The 20,498-nt window shown below is 40.8% G+C and overlaps 1 protein-coding gene across 2 annotated transcripts in view; it reads left to right on the forward strand.

Annotated features, from left to right (window-relative positions):
* Positions 1-6,833: 6,833 nt before the first annotated feature.
* LOC102058819 (putative N-acetylated-alpha-linked acidic dipeptidase) overlaps positions 6,834-20,498 on the forward strand; it is a 31,503-nt gene continuing 17,838 nt past the window's right edge. Inside the window, exons 1-6 of one of the 2 annotated variants that reach the window (XR_008730833.1) lie at positions 6,834-7,113; positions 8,448-8,553; positions 11,651-11,837; positions 12,625-12,726; positions 17,114-17,239; positions 18,979-19,165. Coding sequence is in view for 1 of the 2 variants with exons in the window: in XM_055701700.1 (XP_055557675.1) it covers positions 6,996-7,113; positions 8,448-8,553; positions 11,651-11,837; positions 12,625-12,726; positions 17,114-17,239; positions 18,979-19,165 (826 nt within the window). In the remaining variant the exon portion in view is untranslated. The remainder of the gene's footprint in view (positions 7,114-8,447; positions 8,554-11,650; positions 11,838-12,624; positions 12,727-17,113; positions 17,240-18,978; positions 19,166-20,498) is intronic. The other variant, XM_055701700.1, reaches the window with a different exon arrangement.

The raw sequence follows: 20,498 nt of genomic DNA on the forward strand, positions 1-20,498 counted from the left end.
ACAGTTCATTTGAGCCACTGGGATATTCTTCAAGGAAATGCTTGAAATATGCAGACAAATGGGGGAAAAAAACCTTGCCACTTTTACTGACAGCAGAAATTATGATACAGTAAGTGGAAATTTCCCTGGTAGCATTTTTTTCTACATGTGCACAGTACATAACTAACTTTGTCAAATTTGCCTTTCCATTAACAGCAATTGCAAAGACCAAGGACTAATTAGCTCATCATCTGAAAATCAGATGTAGACTTCAGGAATACTGTAGGCTTTGGATTCAGGGAAGTTATTGTAGTCTTGTGGTCAGGACCCAGGGCTGAGAAATCAGAGACCTTCCTGTCTACTACAATGACCTCAGACAAGTTAGAAAGATTCCACTTCAGACCCAGAGAGGACCCTGCATAAAGTGCTTCAAACCATGCAGGAGAAATGGTGCTGTTTAAGGCAAGTACTCTAATTTCTCCATATAATAAAAGAAATAAAAGAGCATGAAATCTCCAACCACAGAATTATCCTGAATAGGACAAAAATTGAAACAGCCATTGTAAACTTCTGGAGCAAACATTTAGTTCTTACATCTGACCACAAAAAAATCCCACTGAGAATTATTAGCCTCTCATTTCTGAGAAAATGAAATTCACAACAGGAAACTATTAAAAAATGAGCTTCATACTTTGCATTACAATGCAATCACACAACAAACACAAATGTCCATAACAGTGGTGCCTATTTTTAACTTGTTTTTAAAATTTAAAGCCACTATGTCTTATTCACTGACAGAATTGAAATGGTTCCCTGCTTCTGACTACATATACTAAAACTCTTCCAGCTGCAACAGAAGATCTTAAAGAATAAACAGCTAGGAGCACACAAAATTGCCAAAACATATACAACAGTGATAACCACACCAACACCACTATTCTGTAATATTCAAAGAATACATATTGGTTAACTGACACTCAGCATCAGTAAAGATGGGTATTTAACAGAAAATACAATTCAAGTCTGTATGGGTAAGCACAGAAAAAACCCCCGTTATTCTTTTCTCCTGTAGCACGCAAAATCTAGGATATTAGTAGGCTTCAGAGCGCTCCAGTGCAGCTAGGAGGAAAGCAAAAATGGTCAGAATGCTCATCTTAAGGCAGTTGCAACATGACTAAATTGCATTTATTGATTTCTCAGAGCAGAAGGGCACATATTTTAACATCAGCTATGCCCTAACACCTGAAAGGATTTCCATGGATTTCCATTAAATCTACTCCATTCTGCTTGTTTTCCACATTGACATCCCGGTCTTTGCCAGAAGAAATTGTGCTTGCTACATGCAAAAGATCAATGCCCTGGGAAGGAAAAAGCTGGAAACAGCCACAGAAGGAACTGCCTTTCTGTAAAAACTTGTTCTCAATCCATAGAAACATTCAAAGCAGTTCATACATGTGGGGTTAATTCTACAGTAATAACAAGCCACTTATCTTCCCACGGTGACATTAACACAGAGAAGCTTGATTTAATATTTTGCTGCCACAAAAGGGGAAGATACTCCCTGGATTACCTTTTGCCATATCTGCAGCTTGTCTGACTCCTCCACAGATCAATTCAACACCATAATCCAGATGGAAACTGAACTTGAGAGAACTAAATACTCTTCTGTGCCATACTGATTAAGCCTAATCAATCAGTTCATGAGCAGTCCAGTGAGCACTACGACTGGGAGAGAACCGATTTGTGAAACCAAGAGCAGAAGCAAAAGCAAAAGCTCCCTCATTCAATATGACAAGCTGTTAAATCAGGGCAGGCATCTTCATTTAGCTTTATCCTTCTGCATCTTCCAACACTGGGGCTGAGTGTTACAATTCAGAATTATCTCAGGTCTTTCCCTGTGGAGCACAGATCCTTAGAACCTTCACACTACTTCACAGTACCTTCTTCTACAATGTACTACCCTAAATGCTATATTATTTGAATAACTAGACTTCCTTCTGCAAATAGATGGATATTTACTACTATGACTTCTGTAGAAGCTAAAGGGTTCCAGCATTTCATTAGCAAGCCCCGGAAGATAGAAGCATAATTACTTCTGATAGAGTAACTGCGGTCACCATTAAAGATAGAAGGGAGTCAACAGCACAGCACACCTGGGCAGGTAGTTACTACAGCCAATTCATTACCACTTTCACTAGGGCATAAGAATTGATTTCCTTGCAGAGTTTTAAGAGCTGGGAGAGGAGGAAAGAGGACTTGAAAAGAACTCAGAAGACAGAGGAAGGGCAAATGAGTGAACCATTATGGTAGGAAAACAGCTCTGCCACCCCTGCTTTTTCAGGCAGTTACCAGAGCCTCAGCTGAAGGAATGTTATCACTGCAATGATCACTCCACAAATCTCTAAGCACACTGCATAGGGACAAGGCACAGACTCGACATGGAAAGGTAATAAACTTAACTACCAAAAATTAAAATCAGGGAGGTGCTGGGAGGTGATTTTGTCCCTCTATTCTGCTCTCATGAGATCCCACCTGCAGTGCTGCATTCAGCTCTGTGGTCCCCAGCATACGAAGGTCATGGACCTTTTGCAGCAAGTCCAGAGGAGGCCACAAAGATGATCAGAGGGCTGGAGCACCTCTCCCATGAAGACAGGCTGAGCCAAATAGAGTGGTTTAGCCTGGAGAAGGCTTTTATAGCAGCCTTTCAGTCCTTAAAGGGGGCTTATGAGAAAGATGGGGACAGACTTTTCAGTAGGGCTTGTTCTGATAGGACAAGGGGTAATGGTTTTAAACTAAAGGAGGGTAGGTTCAGACTAGATATGAGGAAGAAATTTTTTACAATGCAGGTGGTTAAACACTGGCACAGGTTGCCCAGAGAGGTGGTAGATGCCCCATCCCTGGGAACATACAAGATCAGATTGGATGAAGCTCTGAGCAACCTGATCTAGTTGAAGATGTCCCTGTTCCACTGCAGGGGGGTTGGACTAGGTGACCCCTAAAGGTCCCTTCCAACTAGACTATTCTATGATTGTTCAGTGCTTCATGTAGGCGCAGAGACAGCATTCCAACTTCTTATATAGACACCTACAGGGAGAAAGATATTAAGAAACTAAGTTTTGTTTCAGGTACATAGGCACGTGTGGCACCTTGCAGAATGGGATGTTTCAGAAGCACTGTAAGAGCTTGTGAAAAAAGCAGCATGATTTCTAGACACCTGAAAAAGTTTTATGTATGCAATGTCTGTTGCAAATACAATGAGAAGAGTATACAAAAGGGCAAAGCAAACATCTGCATGCCTTATATAAGTAAAAAGTGTGAAGCTGGTATTTTGAATAGTTTGAAAATACAAAGCTAAAGTGTAAGGAAAATTTCCTAGGTGAAAAGTCTTCAAGGTTTCATTTCCTGCTCTTGCATTGACACTTTACAACAATACATCTAATGTAATTCACTCGTGATGTAACAATAACTTATACCAGAAACACTTCAAATTTAATCGGAACTCATTATTTTTTTTTTTTTTCAAAATAGATGATTTAATCCTACAGAACCCTTGGGAGCTAGGCAAGTCTTTTCATTTTATCATCTGTATGGCAAATCCCTAACAGAGAAACACAGACTTTACCGTTTATAAAGTAGGCCACGAGTTAATCCAGAAGCAGCTCTCCATTAAAACCACAGAATTGTAGGTAAATGTTAGAAGGGATCCTAGGAGGTCAATCCAGACCAACTGCTGCTCAAAACAGCTCACATCCTAGTTAGGTAAGGTTGTACAGGGCTTTCTTCAGGTATATGCCACATTTTGGGGCAGCTTGTTCCAGTGCTTACTCAATCTCGTGATGAAGGACCTGTAATCACGAGACTGCTTCTAGTTGTTTGAAAAAGGTTTCATCCATTTTCTTACCTCGAGAGAGCAGTCAGTAGCAGATGACTGACATAATGTCCCCTTGTTGGCCTCCTCTCAAACCCTGACACATGGGCTCTCAGGCAGCCTATCACCAATTCCACGGTACAATTCCATGCATTTGAGTATATCCTTTGCATCTACTCTCTCACAGTTAAAACTGTAACAGAGACCGGCAGCCATAAGTAAATACACCTGTATTTGACAAGTTATATAAACTGTCCTCAGACACTACAGTAACATTACCTCCACGTTAAACTGGCTGTTCCTCCAGTGGGTTTAAATGACATGACTGGTTTCACCTTCTTCACTTTATGCTCTAATCAAAAGTGTGTGGAAACTCCTGTCCCAATCACCTATCAAACTAGCTTTGTGACTCAGAAGAATGAAATGCTACTGCAGAAACTGCCACTGAGACAACTTTTCCCCACACTTCCCAAATCCCAAACGAGTAAATGCACAGGATGCATTTAGTAGGTACATCAAGAACCCTCTCCACAATATTTGTAACCCTTATTTGTGTAAATTAATGTGACAACATTTTCACATGCTGAAGGGCTAGCAAAGAATAAAGGAGCAATCCTGCAGGTATATCAAAAGAAAGCAGCACAGAGTTGATCTTACTCTATCTGTGTTTGAACAGCATCTTAACACACAACTGGGTTCCTCAACACCTTGCAAGTACAGCTCCTAAGAGTCACATGAAATTGGTTTCAATTGGACGTAAGGAAAACTGTCATGATAAATTATATGTGAAGGGATAATACATAACCAAAACATTGCCTAAGATTTGCATATCAAAACCCAGTTTGTTTATTCAGGCAAATGTATTGAAAAAAAAACTTTCAGACATTTCTCCCAGCTCAGAAATAAGAAAAAAAAATTATAGTACTTTGATTAGTAGAAGATTTTCCACTAAAGCATAGAAAAGAAGCATTAACTTTTCCTGCTTTTGGTTTATTGAACATTTTTGGTTTAGTGAAATGGCTTTGCCTGCAAAGTGACCTAAACAATTCTGTATAGGAACAAGAATAGCATTTTATGCATTTATCATAACTGTAATCTACTCTTGAATAAAGGTTTCCTATGTCCTTTGGCTGCTGCTATTGTGTGTTTAGGAGTCATAATGTCCTGTCCAAGCTGCAGGCACACTGGAAGACTATAAAATGTCTCAAAGCAGTAATTCATAACTTCTAAGTGCTATGGGCAGGTTAGTTTCAGAGTACTGAACAAAGAGCACCAAACTTTTGACTATATTTCCATCTCAGTTTCCTCACTGTTTCTTTCCATCTTATTTTACTTTGAATAAGTGTGGCGATAAACCACTGGGATTGATTAAATCCCTCTAGAATATTAATCAAGAGATAAGATATGCTTTTGCTCCGTGCCTAGTCCCATGGTGCTTCATTAACTTAATTTTCAAGTGCTTCAAACAGAAATAAGCTGATCCAGGAGTTCTTCCAAGTTTCTATGCCCAAAGGTGCGCTGTCCATATTAATCTTTTTAGGAATATCGAAAAATATGCCCATTCGTCAGCCCACTTATCTTAAACACCACATTGATTTCAGCTTCCATCAATGAGTAGTGGTGGAGTAGCAAACATGGGCACATTATGCCCCTCCAGGTACAGAATGGGGAAAGAAAGTAGACTGCTGAGTAGAGGTAAAACATTCCACTGTGCTCATTTCCAAACTCAGGTTCCCTGTATATTATAGGGGGGAGCTGAGCATTCCAGAATGGTATCTACAACAGCCAGCATGCTGAGGGCAACTTGGCAGGTATCTGGGTTTGACTTGACAAGTGGCAGAGTACCCTGCTCAAAGTACCATTAAAAGCTGGGCTTTTGCACAATAAAGCCAGTCTATGTAGGAGACAGGACTAATATCACAAATACTGACTTTTTTGTTAGTATCTGTCTAGTCATTTGAAGTTTTTTGTCTCTTAAAGATTTTGCAGCATGCTGCTGCCACGTTGGTATATTGATGTTTGCAACGAACACTTCTGCTTGCCACAGGGCCCATCTAGCGGTCTTGTACTAAGATTTCCTAGTGCAACGGGCTCTGCAGGTGAGGTCAAAGCTCAGTGTCTGGAATTTATCCGAGATTTTGCCTGCATCAGCAAGTAGTGTGGTGCACTAGGAGCAGTCCTGTAGAGAGTCTGTTGAGAACATGCTGCCCAGACTGTATGTGGATATGGACACAAAATAACCACAGACATTGTGCCTTAAACACCAGCTGTCTCCCTAGCTGGCAACTGGGCCAGGTTCTGGGGATGAAAATACACACAGAGCCCCGGAGGTCCCCTCCATGTGCAGTTCCTCTCTGGTCATGGCCCTCATCCCAAATCCCCATGAGCAAACTGAATGGAGAGGCTTTTCCCAGAGGTGGAAAACAAGACTCCAGCAAAATCAAGTGTGTACAAATTTTCAGGTTTCTCCTCAAAGCAGCAGCCGGGGTGCACCAACACTCCGGCATTACACCTCCATAAAACAGAAAGAAACACAGAGGACAGATGTGGGGTAGTCAACCCACCTCCACAGGGGCACATTTCTCTCTGAAGCGTCTTTACAGCTTTTCAGGGCGTTGGGTATTGAGATACAATCTTTCTTAAAACAAATCTCTTAAAATAATGGGGTTTACCTTTCCCCCCCACCCCCGGGTTTGCCCCGCTGCGTGTGCCTGGCAGAGGGTGGCGCGGCCCCGTGTGTAGCAGCCCCGGCAATCACCGTTTCCCTCCTCACCGCACATTTGTAGCAAATTAAAATAATTAGGGGATGGCAGGCTCTCTAAGACATGCGGGGAGAGAGCGGGAAGGTACAGGGGAGGGTGTGCACGTCTGGACGGACTGACATCCCTCAGCAAGCGCCCGGGCAGAGGCTTCGGCAGCCGGGCGGGCTCCGGTATCTCCAGCCTCGCCCGGGCGTGCTGGCGGGAGGACCTTGTCCCCGGGCGGGGGGGGGGGGCGGGGAGCGGAGCCCTCACGGGCGGCGCCGGGGGTGCCCGTGAGGCGGCCGGGCCGTGGCCGGAGCCCGCCTCCTGCCGCCTCCGGGGCGGGCCGGGCCGGCCGGCGGCGCGGCGGAACTCGAGCGGGCGAGCGGGTGGAGCGGGCCGCCGCGATGTGGTCGTCGCTCGGCAGCGTCGCGGAGCCGGCTAGTCCCAGGGCAGCCAGGGGCCGCTTCTGGGCTGTGGCGCTGGGAACAGCGGCAGGGCTCTTCCTCCTCGGGTTCCTCATCGGTACGGTGCAGGCTAACCGTCCTTCGGATCGCGGGGCTCTCCCCGCCCTCCCCGGCCCTTCCAGCCGGGGGAGACGGCTGTGAGCCGGGCCGGGGGCGGGAGGGGGCGGGAGGGTTCCAGCGCCCGGGGCTCTGTGCCAGGGAGGTGCAGTCGCCGACCCCTCCTGGGGTGATCAGCTCCTCCGCAAGAGAAAAGGGGCCTTTGTCTTTTTGACTTACCTTTCACTTTCCTTTTACATAAAGTAGTTACGCTGTGGGCGTGAGAGGAGGCGCTGGGTTTGTGAGGAGGGGACCGGAGACCGGCCACTCGACCCTGCTGGCTGCAGCTGCACCAGCCCAAACCGGAGGGGCGGGAAGATAAATGCGGGGCTGGGGCAACGCCGACAGGAGGGGTGAAATAAGACTTTGATTTAATGTCCCATCTCTTCCAGGAGGGGTGAAATAAGTCTTTAATTTAATGGCCCGTCTCCCCCTCGGCCCAGGCCCGGCAGGCCTGCAGGCTGCTGCCACACAGGATTTCCTCTCCCCAGCCACCCAGATGGATGAGGGTTGGCATGCGGGAGGAAGGAAAACAAAAGAGCCACTTGTATTTCGAAATGCCTTTTGGTGTGTGCTTGAGGTTCCTGGCATTGGGAAGCCCAGACTGAATTCCTGTCTTGTGGAAAGAGCCTTTCACTGTGCCAGTGACCAGTGCCGTGCACCGTGCACCGGTGCCAGCTTGTTACCCGCTCTCTGCTCCCCACCACTTCTCTCCTTTGCACTACCCATGTCACTGCTGCTGCGTTTGCGCTGAACGTGTCCACAGATGTCAGAAACACTTTCTTTCTAGCCAGGTGTTCCTCTCATCACTTACTCTGGTAATGTCTGCACGGTAAGGGATGGATTCCAGACTAAGAGCCAGACAGACCAGAGAGTGAGAAAGGAGTTGCAAGACATCTGTTCCTTACAAAGGGTGTCTGTGTTTCTGTGCATTTTTGTAAAGCTGCTGCCTTATTACTGAGGTGACTGACATGACTGACAGCATGATGTTCTGGTGCTAAAGGGAGACAGTCAAGTCTCCTTAGAATCTACAGTAAAACAACTGTGATGAATAAACATAGTATTTTAATCCCCCTCAATATCTCCCTAGGTAAGTTGAGTTCTCTTACTGTGTGGGGGACTGCCATTGCCATCACAGTGCAGCTGACATTAGGTTGTGGCTGCTTGTCTGTGCTGAGAGAAAAACAGTTGTAAAATACACAGTGAAAATCTTGTGGTGATACCAAAGAGAAATGGTGTGTGTCATGGGAATGTTGGACTGGTGTTTTTACTGTTGTATTTTGGTGTGTTGTACAGGTTGGTTTGCAAAACCTGCAGAAAAGACGACATCGAGTCCTCATGAGGACATGAAGGCGGCATTTATGGCTGAAATGAAAGCTGAAAACATCAAGCAGTTTCTTTAGTAAGCAATGTGTAGATTAATCAGTCCAAAAAAGAAAAAAAAATATTTCAAGCAGGAACCAGCCCAAGGATGCCACCAGACAGGGGATGGTGTGCAGGTTCTCAGATGTAGGTTTTATTTAATGCCTCCCAATTAAAAATTAGCCAAGCTCTTCCTCAGCATTTAGTGAATGCTTGTACAATGAAGTGGAAGTTCGGCCTTTCTCTTTTCAGTCTACAACAGTGTTATCTTACATTATTTTTTATGGAAAAAACATTCACTTCAAATTAGGCTGTATGAATGAACTTAAATGAGAAGAGATTAAATGGAAAATAGTAGAGCATGTCAATGTAAAAGAGAAGAAAATCATACCAGTGTTTGAGCCTTTAGTTCTTCCTACAGCTTAGGCCTTAGTACTTTATTTCTACTTCCCCTTCACACTTTGTCATGCTGTGACCAGACCCAATTTCTGTTAATTTGTCACCATTCCAACCTTGTACTCACTTCCACGAAGAAAGATAGGTTTCCAAGCTCTGTCCCTCTCACAGTGAATAGCTAGGACATGGTAGATACCTGGTGTCATCTCATGGTACATTAGACTGTTCATAATACATCTAATAGTCTTAAACCTTTAGTCTTTTTTTAAAGACCATTTATTTTCCCCAATAATTTTTTCATTTCATCTACCCTTTAAATTAGGTGATCTCAAATCTAGTTTTATTTATTAAATCATGTAAGCTAAGTTGCTGGCATTTTTTCCTGAAAATTCAAGCAATGCAAGATAATATATATATATATTTTAAAATCTATTACAGTTTAATACTATAATTGATTTTGCAATTTCTGTAACTTAGAAGCTTTAACTACAAGGAAGCTGGTGTACTGTTATTTGTTTGCTTTAGGGATCTTGTAAACAGATTAATTTTCTCTTAGAAAAGTATAGTATTTGTTAAAAGCATTAATTTATTCCAGTAAATAACAGACTAGAAGTCACACTTTTTTGATAAAAAATTATAGTCTGTGGAAAGAAAGTGTTAAAGTATCGGTTATTTTAGGAGTAATCAACAAGCTTGGGTTTGCCTTAAATTCCCAGCCTGACTACATAGCATGAAGTTGTATCTTAGTACAAAGCTAAATTACTTAAAAAAACATTTTTGGTTTATAAGACTGTGGCAATCCCACTGATTCCATTTTAAATGCACTTACCATAAACTATTGCAAATAATTTAGTTGGGAAGTACACTCTCCTTGCTATATAACAGTCATGTCTTGGACTATATAAACATTGAAAACTGATGACTTAGGATTTTTTTTTAAAAGTCTTAACCTGTGGTTTTGCTCCTACAAAGTCAAATGTTGTTAAACAGCTCTGTAAAAGGACTGCTGACTTCTCAACTCCCTGTCTCTGTGCAGCAGGAAACATTGTGCCTCGTTTACTGGCATGCAACCAGTTCTGTGGTGAAATATGGCAGATATTTAGTCACTGCTCAGAACTACCAGTACAGTCAACAAATTAAAGGAGGAAATGAAGAAAAACATTCAGTTAAATGGGGTTATAATACAGGAGAATGTTATTGCATAATTCAAATGTTGATGAAAACTTGAGACTTAAACATTCTTAGCTCTTACAGAAAACAGCCTTTGCCTCTAACAGTAACTGTGCTTATGGTTCAGTATGTCACCCAGCAAATGGTACTGTCGCTGTAACAGGGACTTTTGGTAAGGTGTTGGTACTAGGTGTTGACATTATCAGAAGAACATGGTTTTATCAAGCAGAATTTGGCTGCTAAGGAGTTAGGACTTGTTTAGTTTGGAGAGAAGGATGCTGATGCTGAGGGGTTATCTCATTGCTTTCTGCAGCTCCCTGAGAAGGGCAAGTGGGGAGAGAGGTGCTGATTTCTTCTCCCTGGTATCCAGTGGTAGGATGTGTGGGAATGGGTCACAGCTGCACCAGGGGAGGTTTAGACTGGACATGAGGAAGCATTTCTTTACCGAGAGGGTGTTCAGACCCTGGAACAAGCTTCCTAGCAAGGTGATTGATACCCTAAGCCTGTCAGTGTTTAAGAGGCATTTGGACAAACCCTTAATAACATATTTTAACTTGGGCAGCCCTGAATTGGGCAGGCAGTTGGCCTAAATGTTTGTTAAAGGTGACTTCCAAATGAAATGGTCTGGTTCTGTTCAGTTCTATTCTAAGTGTATAGTTCTTTCAAAGTGCTTTGTTGGATGGCTTTGTTCTCACATGAAGTCAACAATTAAAATTTTTCCCAGTCTTAAACCCCTTCCTTATTGAAGATGCAATTTCCTTCATTAATGCCAGCTGGTGCAACACATGCTTTTGTGGCATGTTGATGGCATGGTCATATGACAGAATGAGGTCATCATGATGACAGCCTCATTCAGCTGGGAGTTTCTTCAGCTCACTTTACCACTGGACTTTCTTGATGGTCTAGTCAATGGGTTTTCTTCAGACAATGGGTTGCTTACTGTTTATGGTATCTTTCACTATTTTTTTTTCACACTGCATAGCTTTTAAGTCACAAGCTGTTGAGTTTTTCTGTTCCTTGTTTGTAAGCCACAGTAAACTCACTCTCTTATTTGCCAGCAAGACATACTCAGAGTAAACTTTTAAATAAATCAGTATTTCTGCCAAAATTAGCTAAAATAGTGGGATGCAAAGAGAATATCCAGTTAATTAAAAGTAGAGGTCAGAGTAATTATGCACATTTCTAAATTCAACACAAAAAAATAATGACACTCAATGCTTTTATCCCTTTGCAAGGAAGGTCAGTCTCATTATGGATAGGAGTGATTGGCCTAACGGCACTTAGAAGACAAGGAGTAAGGGACAAGACCCCATAGCTGATGAGATCGTGCCATTCTTGCTAAACCATGCTGTGAGGAAGATGCAAACATCTGTGATAGCTCAGGACACACTGAAAACCTTTACCTCAGCTTACATATAACAGGCAAAAGCATAGATGCAGAGGGGTCTAGGTCCTTATTTAGCCTGGGCACATCTGGTCATATCTAGGGGGTTTATTTCCATCTAGGCTAAGAGGAGTTCTGCTTATGAGGTGCAATGCTTGATACTGATTCATTGCTTCTTTTTCTCTAGCAATTTTACACGCCTTCCTCACCTAGCAGGAAGCAAGGAGAATTTGCATCTGGCACAGCAAGTCCAAGCTGAGTGGAAGGAGTTTGGTTTGGATTCTGTTCAGTTGGTTCATTATGATGTCTTGCTCTCTTACCCTGATGACACTAAGCCCAACTACATCTCAGTAATTGACGAGCATGGAAGCGAGGTACAGAAAACACCATTTTTTGCCACCAGGGAACAAAATCACCTTCATATACCTTGGAAGACTGGGAGGGAAAGCAATCCTCTGCTCTGTTAATGGCTTTGGGCCTGATCCAAAGCACACAGAAATCAGGAATTCTTGTTTGCTTTTATAATTTGTATCTTTGTTTTGTAATGTATGTACTAGGAATACTAATAATTACTCTGGTTCATATAGCACACTGACATATGGATTAAAGAAGAATGATGTGAGAGAATTACTTCATGTTATACAATTGTTTTAATATTCTGTTATTTAAAATTAGGAAAGCAGCTGCCGTCAGCATCATTGTTTTCCATTGATTCATTATACGGTATTGATGATTGTGCTAAATTAAGTTTCTTGAAGATTAGAGATTAGGCCTGGACGTGTACTACCACAAGTAACATCAGTTCATTACAGAGCTTCTCTAGTGCTCATAGAAGCTCCAGGAATGAGCAGAATGCAAGCGTTTTTTACCATTACGGTCTAACCTGCTCTTATCTGCTGAACTGAGACCACCTTAAGGGACCCTGTGATCATTTAAGCAGGATTCTGTGCCAAGGGTGGAGATGGGATTTGCAAGATGACACATTGAATCTGCATACTAAAAAGGATGCCCAGTGCTTGCTAAAGTATCGGCCACTCCTTGTTTAGAGTCCTAAAACTAGAGTCCTTTAAACTGCAAGTACCTGTGAAATGTGCCGCAATAGACAGTACTCCTTTTCCATGTTGCCTGATTTACTTTTTTTCTTTCCTTCTTTCCTGTTAGATTTTCAACACATCATTATCTGAGCCCCCTCCTCCAGGCTATGAGGCTGTTAGAGATGTGGTACCACCCTACAGTGCGTATTCAGCCCAAGGAACGCCTGAGGTAACATAGTAGAATAGTATAAGAAATGGAGGGACAAACGGAAACAGAATTAGAAACAGGAACAGAGGTAGAAATAGAAATAATAGAAATAGAAAAGATGGAATGCCGTAGCGTAGTGTAGCATAGCATAGCACAAAATAGCAGAGTGATACAGAATAATGTGAAACTCCTGGATCTTAGGCTTTAGTCCAAAACCTGACATATCACCAGCAGGAAAAATGTCCTAGCTCAGATGTTCTTATGAGTTTTGCTATAGAGTAATGTTCAAATTGAACAGTCTTACATATATGTTTGATTTTTTTTCTTTAGTTTGAGTCAGAACTGGGTTTTATTTTTACCTTTTCTTTAAAAATTATGATAATAAATCTTCAATGTTCTGAGCTGCTATAAGCTTCTCCAGGTATTTCTGTGACTGTGCACCATTGTTTCCCATCTTGGTGAACAAATAAGACTGTTACATTTATTGGCCAAATGAACAATCTTAATTTTCAAAATGTTGCTTGCCCAAGGCTCACACTGACAGGTATAACTACACGATGTACAGTATGATTGAAAATGGCTTTTGCTACCATTTCTAGCAGGCAGTAAAAGTGTTGCTGTGACCAGAGCTTAACACTAATCCTTTCTATCTTGTGCTGCTGGTACCAGCTGATGGGTTTTCTTTTATAAAGCTGACTGTGTAACAGGAGCCTTCTATCCTATGATTGTTAGTGGTTTCAATTAATATTTTGTAAGATTAGAAATGTTTTTTTGTTTTTCTCAGTATCTTTCCTGTCTACACATGGAATAATTTAGGTTGGCAGGGCCCTCTGGAAGTCATTTTGTCCAATCTCTGCTTTAAAGTTTGATCTGACTTTGAAACCTGCTAACAATGCTTTTACTCACACAGTGCGTTACTAGTCATGTACTTTCTGAAGTTTGTTAATAAGCTGTGCAAGTCTAGGAAACAAAAGGTATCTTATATTCAATTGCCTCAGGCACTCAAAGTGAGCTGGAGAATCAGGCGGATAGTCTGTGCCCTAGGATATGAGACCTTTGAGTGTTTCAAGAATTGCAGTTGGAATTTTGGAACATAATGTGAGGAAAAATTAATGGATTCTGACTTTGTATTGTAACATAATATCCCCAAAGAAAGACAGAATAACCTCCTTGCTTTACTTGGTCTGTGAAGAGCTGTAGTAAGTGATGGGGTACGGGCAACAATAAAAACAAGTTTAAGAAGCTGCAGCTTCCTCCTTAGAAAATTATTTTATTTTAATTAAGTACAATAACTTAGTTTCTGAAAAAAACAAACCACAATACCTAAAAAACAGATTTTATTTTTTTAAATGTGATGCTTATGTTCACCTTATTACATAGTATTTCGACAAAAACTCCAGGTACCTAGCTAGCAGTGTTAGCAATTATAGTCTCCAGTGAGCGGTTGTCTGCACCTGTACTGCAAAACAGCACAGGAGGGAGCATGTATGGAGCTCGGCAGCGGGAATACTCAGTGGGTTCAGGGTCAGGCTTGTTTATGTATTTTGTGTTAAAACCCATTCTATTAAAAACCACAACTAAGTTGTGGAGAGAGGTCTTTGGAACTTGCAAACTGCAATCATCAGTCATAGGTTCTCTTTTTGCTCATTGATTTTGCAAACGATTCCTGCATAAAGCGCCAAGTTCAATGAAGGGAAAAGACGGTAAAGTACCTGCATCCCAGCATAACTGTAGTCTCATGAAGAGGCCACCTGCCTGGGAAACAGGAGAAATGGTCAGCGTTCTTTCCACTGAGAGAGGCCAATAACACAGCTCACATTTTCTGGATGAGTGCTATAATTAGGGAGTTGTGGAAATGCTGTTCAGCACTGCTAGCAATATTACTTTTTCCTGCAGCTGCTTTTTGAAAATAAGTGGCAGTGACTGTGTTTTGAAGGTTAAATACTGCTAGAGTGGGATAGTAGCTGCTAGAGTGGGATAGTAGCTACTTGCCTGCTGAAGTGAGACCCCACAAAGATTTAGAAGTAGTTCCCACTCATTTCAGGTTGTCGGTAGATGGAACATGGAATATATCCTCTTCTGTCATACAGATGGACAGCAAATTTATGTTTCTTCTGTATGGTGTGTTTTAACTAAATCCCAGTAAACAATCAGATGAAAACAGTTAAGTTTTGAGCAGACAATTCTTTTAAAAGAAATATTTAGCAGATAGCAGACAAAGTAGCAGAGTCAAATTCTGTCAGACAATAGTAGTGTTTTGAACATTTAGCATCATAAATAATGGTAAAATTCTGCTTTTCACTTCCTTTTTAAGTGACTGCAGAAGTACTTCCATCTAGTTAATGACGGTCGCAGGTAAGAGGTGTAATTGAGATCTCTAACTATGCTAAAAGAGCCCAGACAAGATATTTTATGAATCCACGTTACATTTTCAAACCTTGCATTTCCTAATAGTTTTATAAACATGAGGGATTTTATCACATCACTAGGAAGTTATGATGCAAAACTGTCACAATGCCCTGCTGACAAATTTATTACATTGATGTAGTTCATAGTCCTGTTAATGAAAGTTAAATATGAAAAGTTTTCAGAGATGCTAAAAGAATTTAATTAATAAAGCCTAATTTACTATGCAATAGATTAAATATTGCCAGAATCTTCAAATAAGTACCTTTAATGTAGTTTCAGAAATCTAGAGATTGAATCTTAATTATTGCACAACACGCAGAAAAATGCCATGAGTACAGATTATGTACTTTATATCGGGTATAGTTATGAGAGCTTCTAAAGATCAGAGCTGTTCTTATCTTTATGTGATGGCATCTGCTTAATGAAAGACATTATTTAAAAAAACCCTGTAAAGTGTGAACAGGTTTTCAACGTAAAATGTTACTCTCATGTTTTACGCTTCATTGTAGATCAAGGGCCCTGCATGTGAGAACCCTGCAGGTTGCTGTTAATTATTATAATTACAGCTCTGCACTTAAGTAAGCTAAACTATTGAAAACAACATTTTTGTATTTGTCATAAAAAATACAATAGCCTACAAGCGTAGGTATTCTCTACAAGATATTCTAAAGAAATTATGTTAAAAGGGAGGACCAAATTCCCCTTCTGCTTAATCTAAATAGACTTGAAGAACTGTCTTGACTTCAGTAGTTACACTTGATTTTACTGAGGGGGGAAAACTATTCCATAAATTCCGAAAAGCCTACCTGAGAATAATCCTTGTGTTTATTAGTTAATTCTCTGAACAGAGAAGACCAGTCTTACTAGGTGTGAAACCGCCTTATTTAAATACAGTCCCCTTTATTTAATGGATTTTTCCTAACTGCATTAATTTTGCTGAATTTAAGAAGAAATTGCAAATTAAGCAGATTACTGATGAAACCACTACAGTCAAAATGACTGTACCACAGTGTTATCGGGGCATGCTGTATGCTGTTACATGAGACCACCTGAATGTCTAGTCCGTGATATTTATTGGTATAAGAGGTTTAAGCATATGCCTTTTAGAAATTAAATTGAAGACCTCTGTGAAAGTGACTAGTAATATGGAGAAATGCACTAAGAGTTTCTTGTCATCTGATTTTAATTGTCTGAAATTGTAGGCATCTTCCCTAAACCAGTCTTTGAGGGTTGTTATAGACATCTACTCTTAATAAATGGTCTTTGAGATATAATCAATGAGAGGTATATCCAGAAGGCAATTTATTCCTTCCTAAAATAGGTTTTTAAAATAAGTTTTGGGTGAATTCTCCTAGAAAGGGTGTTCTCGGGGAATTTTCCAGCTCTTCACTGGCTATGGAGTGCACTACAGGACCTTCTTAGGCAATGCACACAATTTTCAGGTAGCTGACATTAAGGAAGATGAATCACACCTCCAGTATTGAATAGCACGGTTGAGACAAATCATGAAGAATACTTTATTCATGTGCAACGTGTATTTATTTTGACAGGCAGCCACCTGTAAGCTTCTGCAGTATTATGAATAAGAATTAAGCGCTGAGAATTTCAGAGGGCATTGACATCTTGCTACATAAAATACAATTGATATTTACTGTGGTGTCTGAGTCCAAAATACCTCCAGCTGTCCAAGACTGACTACAGCTTAAACAGACTGTGAAAAGAAGTAAGTGCCATACTCTGAGCACTTACTCTAAGTTTCTCATTCAGAAGTCATATCTTAACATTTTCCATTGTGGACAAAGTCTGGCAGCTTTGGATGGTAGGAGTCTAAATTCATTAGAAATCACTTACCTATGTATTTGTCTCATGATCAAAGAAGAATTTATACTGAAGCCAGTCCCAGAGCATATTGTTCCCAGCTTATTCTCCTACTGGATCACATCCTCCTTTTGACATGCTAATTTATGTTCTTGTTTCAAATTCTACCTCTTTCTATCAGGGTGAATTAGTGTATGTGAATTATGGCCGCACCGAGGACTTCTTTAAGCTAGAACGTGAAATGGGAATTAACTGTACAGGCAAGATTGTTATTGCCAGATATGGGAAGATCTTCAGAGGAAATAAGGTAATGCCTCTATATAAAAACATTAATTGTGCTGTCCTTCAGTTGATTTCAAGAGACTGAAACACTTAATTAAAATGATCTGGAGATTACTTAGTGTAACTGAGTTTTCTTAGAGCTGTGTTCAAAGATGACCCTTCAGTAGAAGGGAAAAAATCCATGTTTGATATGTATATAATACATCTGTAGGATAAAGGTAAAAAAGTTGGAAAACAATACATATTTTAATATTAATTGTCATACTTTAAATTGCTCCAAAATATTACTAATAGTCTTGGGTAATGCACTCTTAACTCTGAACTAAACTGTTCTCCGGTTGGTTCAGCTGTGCTTTAAGATACTTATATTGTGTTTCTTTGTAATGGTTTCTATACAGTAGACAGAGACTATAACTATATGGAGGTTATTTTAATTTCTGTATTTGTTTATTCAATGTCCCTATCATATAAATATTTTTAAACTAAAGATTTCTGCAGATATCCATGGCCTGACAGGAAAGGACATAATCATGTACATGCTTGAGGCATACATTCAAGTTATTTCCTCAGTGAGGATGTGAGAAGACAGTCTATTTTAAGTGTGTTTGGCTCTTGTACAAAAATCAGTTTTCCCCAGTGAAAGTGACATGTAACTCATATCCTGGGTCATTTTTACAAAATTGTTACTGCTTTTAAAGATACTCTCTGAATGGGAAAGACTTAAAAATTGAAGAAAGTGTTGCTGTCTATGAATCTTTTCTAAAAATGAAATACAAACCCTCGAAGTTACTAATATCTAGAAAGGCAGTTGTCCTGTGGTTTAGAAATTACATGCCCTCATTGACACAAAGGGACAATATGTTAATTCTTACAGGAATATTTGTAATGACTGTTTATATACTGAAGTATTTGGTAGCCTGTATAAAATCTGGAGAACCATACTGTCATTTTCCGACTTTCTAATGGTGGGCAAGAATAGCATAGAGCATGAAGGCAAGTACTGTGTTTCCAAAAAAAAGGCTATGGTATTTCTGAATTAAAATACCCAAATTTAAAACTGTTAAGGATTAGTTGTCATGCAGTCACTATACATCACTGTCATATCCAGTAGCAAAAGTGATTGGGATGTCAGAATGACATATATTTTCTCTCTCTCACTCTCTACCAACCGGTATTATACAATCATAAAGTCTACCATGAGAACACTTTTTAAAATCAAAACAGTATGCAGTTCAGGCCTTCTGCCATAATGAGCCTAAGATACACACTCTAATTTAGTCTTGTCAACAGCCGAAGACAGTGTCAATCTCTCCAATAATAATCTTCCTGTGTAGTTTGAACCCTGAGATACATTCAGGAGATCATTTAGGTAAATAAGGTAAATACGTGACTAACTGAAAGACAAGGTTTTTTCCACGCATGATGTGTACATTTCAGTAGTCAATTGATTTGATCTGGATGACAGAATACAAACTCAGGTTATGTAGTAATACTGTGAAGGATGTTTTCTGTGCCACTGCAGTTATCTCCTAACTAAAAATCTAAGCAACAGCAAACCTCTTAATTTCTTATGGAACCTGATATATGCATATATATTTTCAGGAAAATTTCTGTTACAAGACAGTTATAGGCCCTTTTCTTAGCCCAAGCACTGTAAAAGGCCCTGAGGAGTAATCACTGTAATTTATAATACTTTCTTTTGCTCGTTGAACTCTGGTATCAAGCTATAAAGGACTGGATAGGGACCAGAGATATGCTTTGCAGGTGAAGAATGCTGAATTGGCAGGTGCCAAGGGTCTTATTCTGTTCTCTGACCCTGCTGACTACTGCGCCCCGGGAACAGATCCCTATCCAAATGGCTGGAACCTTCCAGGTGGAGGAGCCCAGCGTGGAAATGTGTTAAACCTGAATGGGGCAGGGGATCCTCTCACACCAGGTTATCCTGCAAAAGGTGAGTAACACTAGAGAAGTCATGCTCTGAGGGTCTGGTTTCAGGAAAGGGGTGGGGGTTAGTGAGGGTGTTCTTTCCCTTGGAACAAACCACATTTTTTCTTGGTCTTCCTGTTTCTCAAAGGAGGCAGCTTTGGGCTTCAGATCAGTAGGCCGCTTGTGTAAATGGTGCATGAGGGAAAGTGAGTGAGGGGATGTTAAGGGAGCCACACAGTGCAGTCCTGGGCTGCTTAACTTCACAGATGTACCCAAGTTAGCCCAGAGATCATGACAGAAATATTCAACAGCTGAATCCCTGGTCTTTTCTTTCTGCATCTCATCAGTAAGTCAGCAAGGAGCCAACCTGCACAGCTCATGGGTTTCTTTGCTTTTGCAGTTCTCCTTTCTGCAGGATTTGGGCTGCTTTCACTGCACAAGAGCCCATGCTGGCAATGCTGAGATCTTTCATGTTGGGACTCATGTCACCTGGCTGCAGCTGAGGCTCCTGGGAAGATAACCATTCCCCACTGGTTCATGACCTTCACCTCATGCTTCCTCAGCTGCTTATTTGAGCTCTGCCTAAGCTGTTCCATTTAGCACCTAACCCAGATCATTTTGACTGAAATGCATTAAGAACCATTCATGACAGCACTTGAGCCAGCGTGTCTGAGGGAGGCAATCACCTCAAGAAGAGTCATCCCAAAGTGATGGGGAAAGTTTCCTCTAGCCAGCACGACTTGAGCTGGAAGAGGATCCATGTTCACAACAGCAGCATGGTAGGAGCTGACCATGAGGAAGATTTCTGGTTCCTCATGCAAGGGTCAGTGATCTGATAGGTGAATCCCTGTCTGCTTCTCTCAATAAGGGCCCCTGTGACTGTTTTATTAAGGAGGAAACTATTTTTTTCCATATCTTATCTGCTGGCTTGCAAACATCAAATTTTGTTCACATTGTGAAAATTAAGATTCCCATTTGTAAAAAAACAAACATTATTTGTGTTTGAGCTTTGTCAAAACAAAACCTAGACTTCATTTTGTTCAGCAAACCAGAATATTCAGTAGCCCAGTGTGTAAGATTTTATCTTCATCTCTTATCAACTGGCACAATTCTTTTAGTGCCCAGCTGAATTTTCTAAGCATCAGACTGTGGGCTTCCTCTTTGCCCTTGTTCTTTATCTGTGGCTTACTCTGAAGTTCTTTCTAAAAACATTTCAGCACAAGTAATTAACAAAATTTTAAAATTTCCAGCTGGCTCTAAATGCTTGACTGCAGACACTATGGGAGATCCTTTGTTGGTGTCTCTCTGAAAACGTGATGAAGCATAAAGAAGGAAATCACTGAAGTAATGTCAGCCTG

This window comes from Falco cherrug, chromosome 2 (genome assembly GCF_023634085.1).
Source record: "Falco cherrug isolate bFalChe1 chromosome 2, bFalChe1.pri, whole genome shotgun sequence".
In the NCBI taxonomy this organism is placed as follows: Eukaryota; Metazoa; Chordata; class Aves; order Falconiformes; family Falconidae; genus Falco; species Falco cherrug.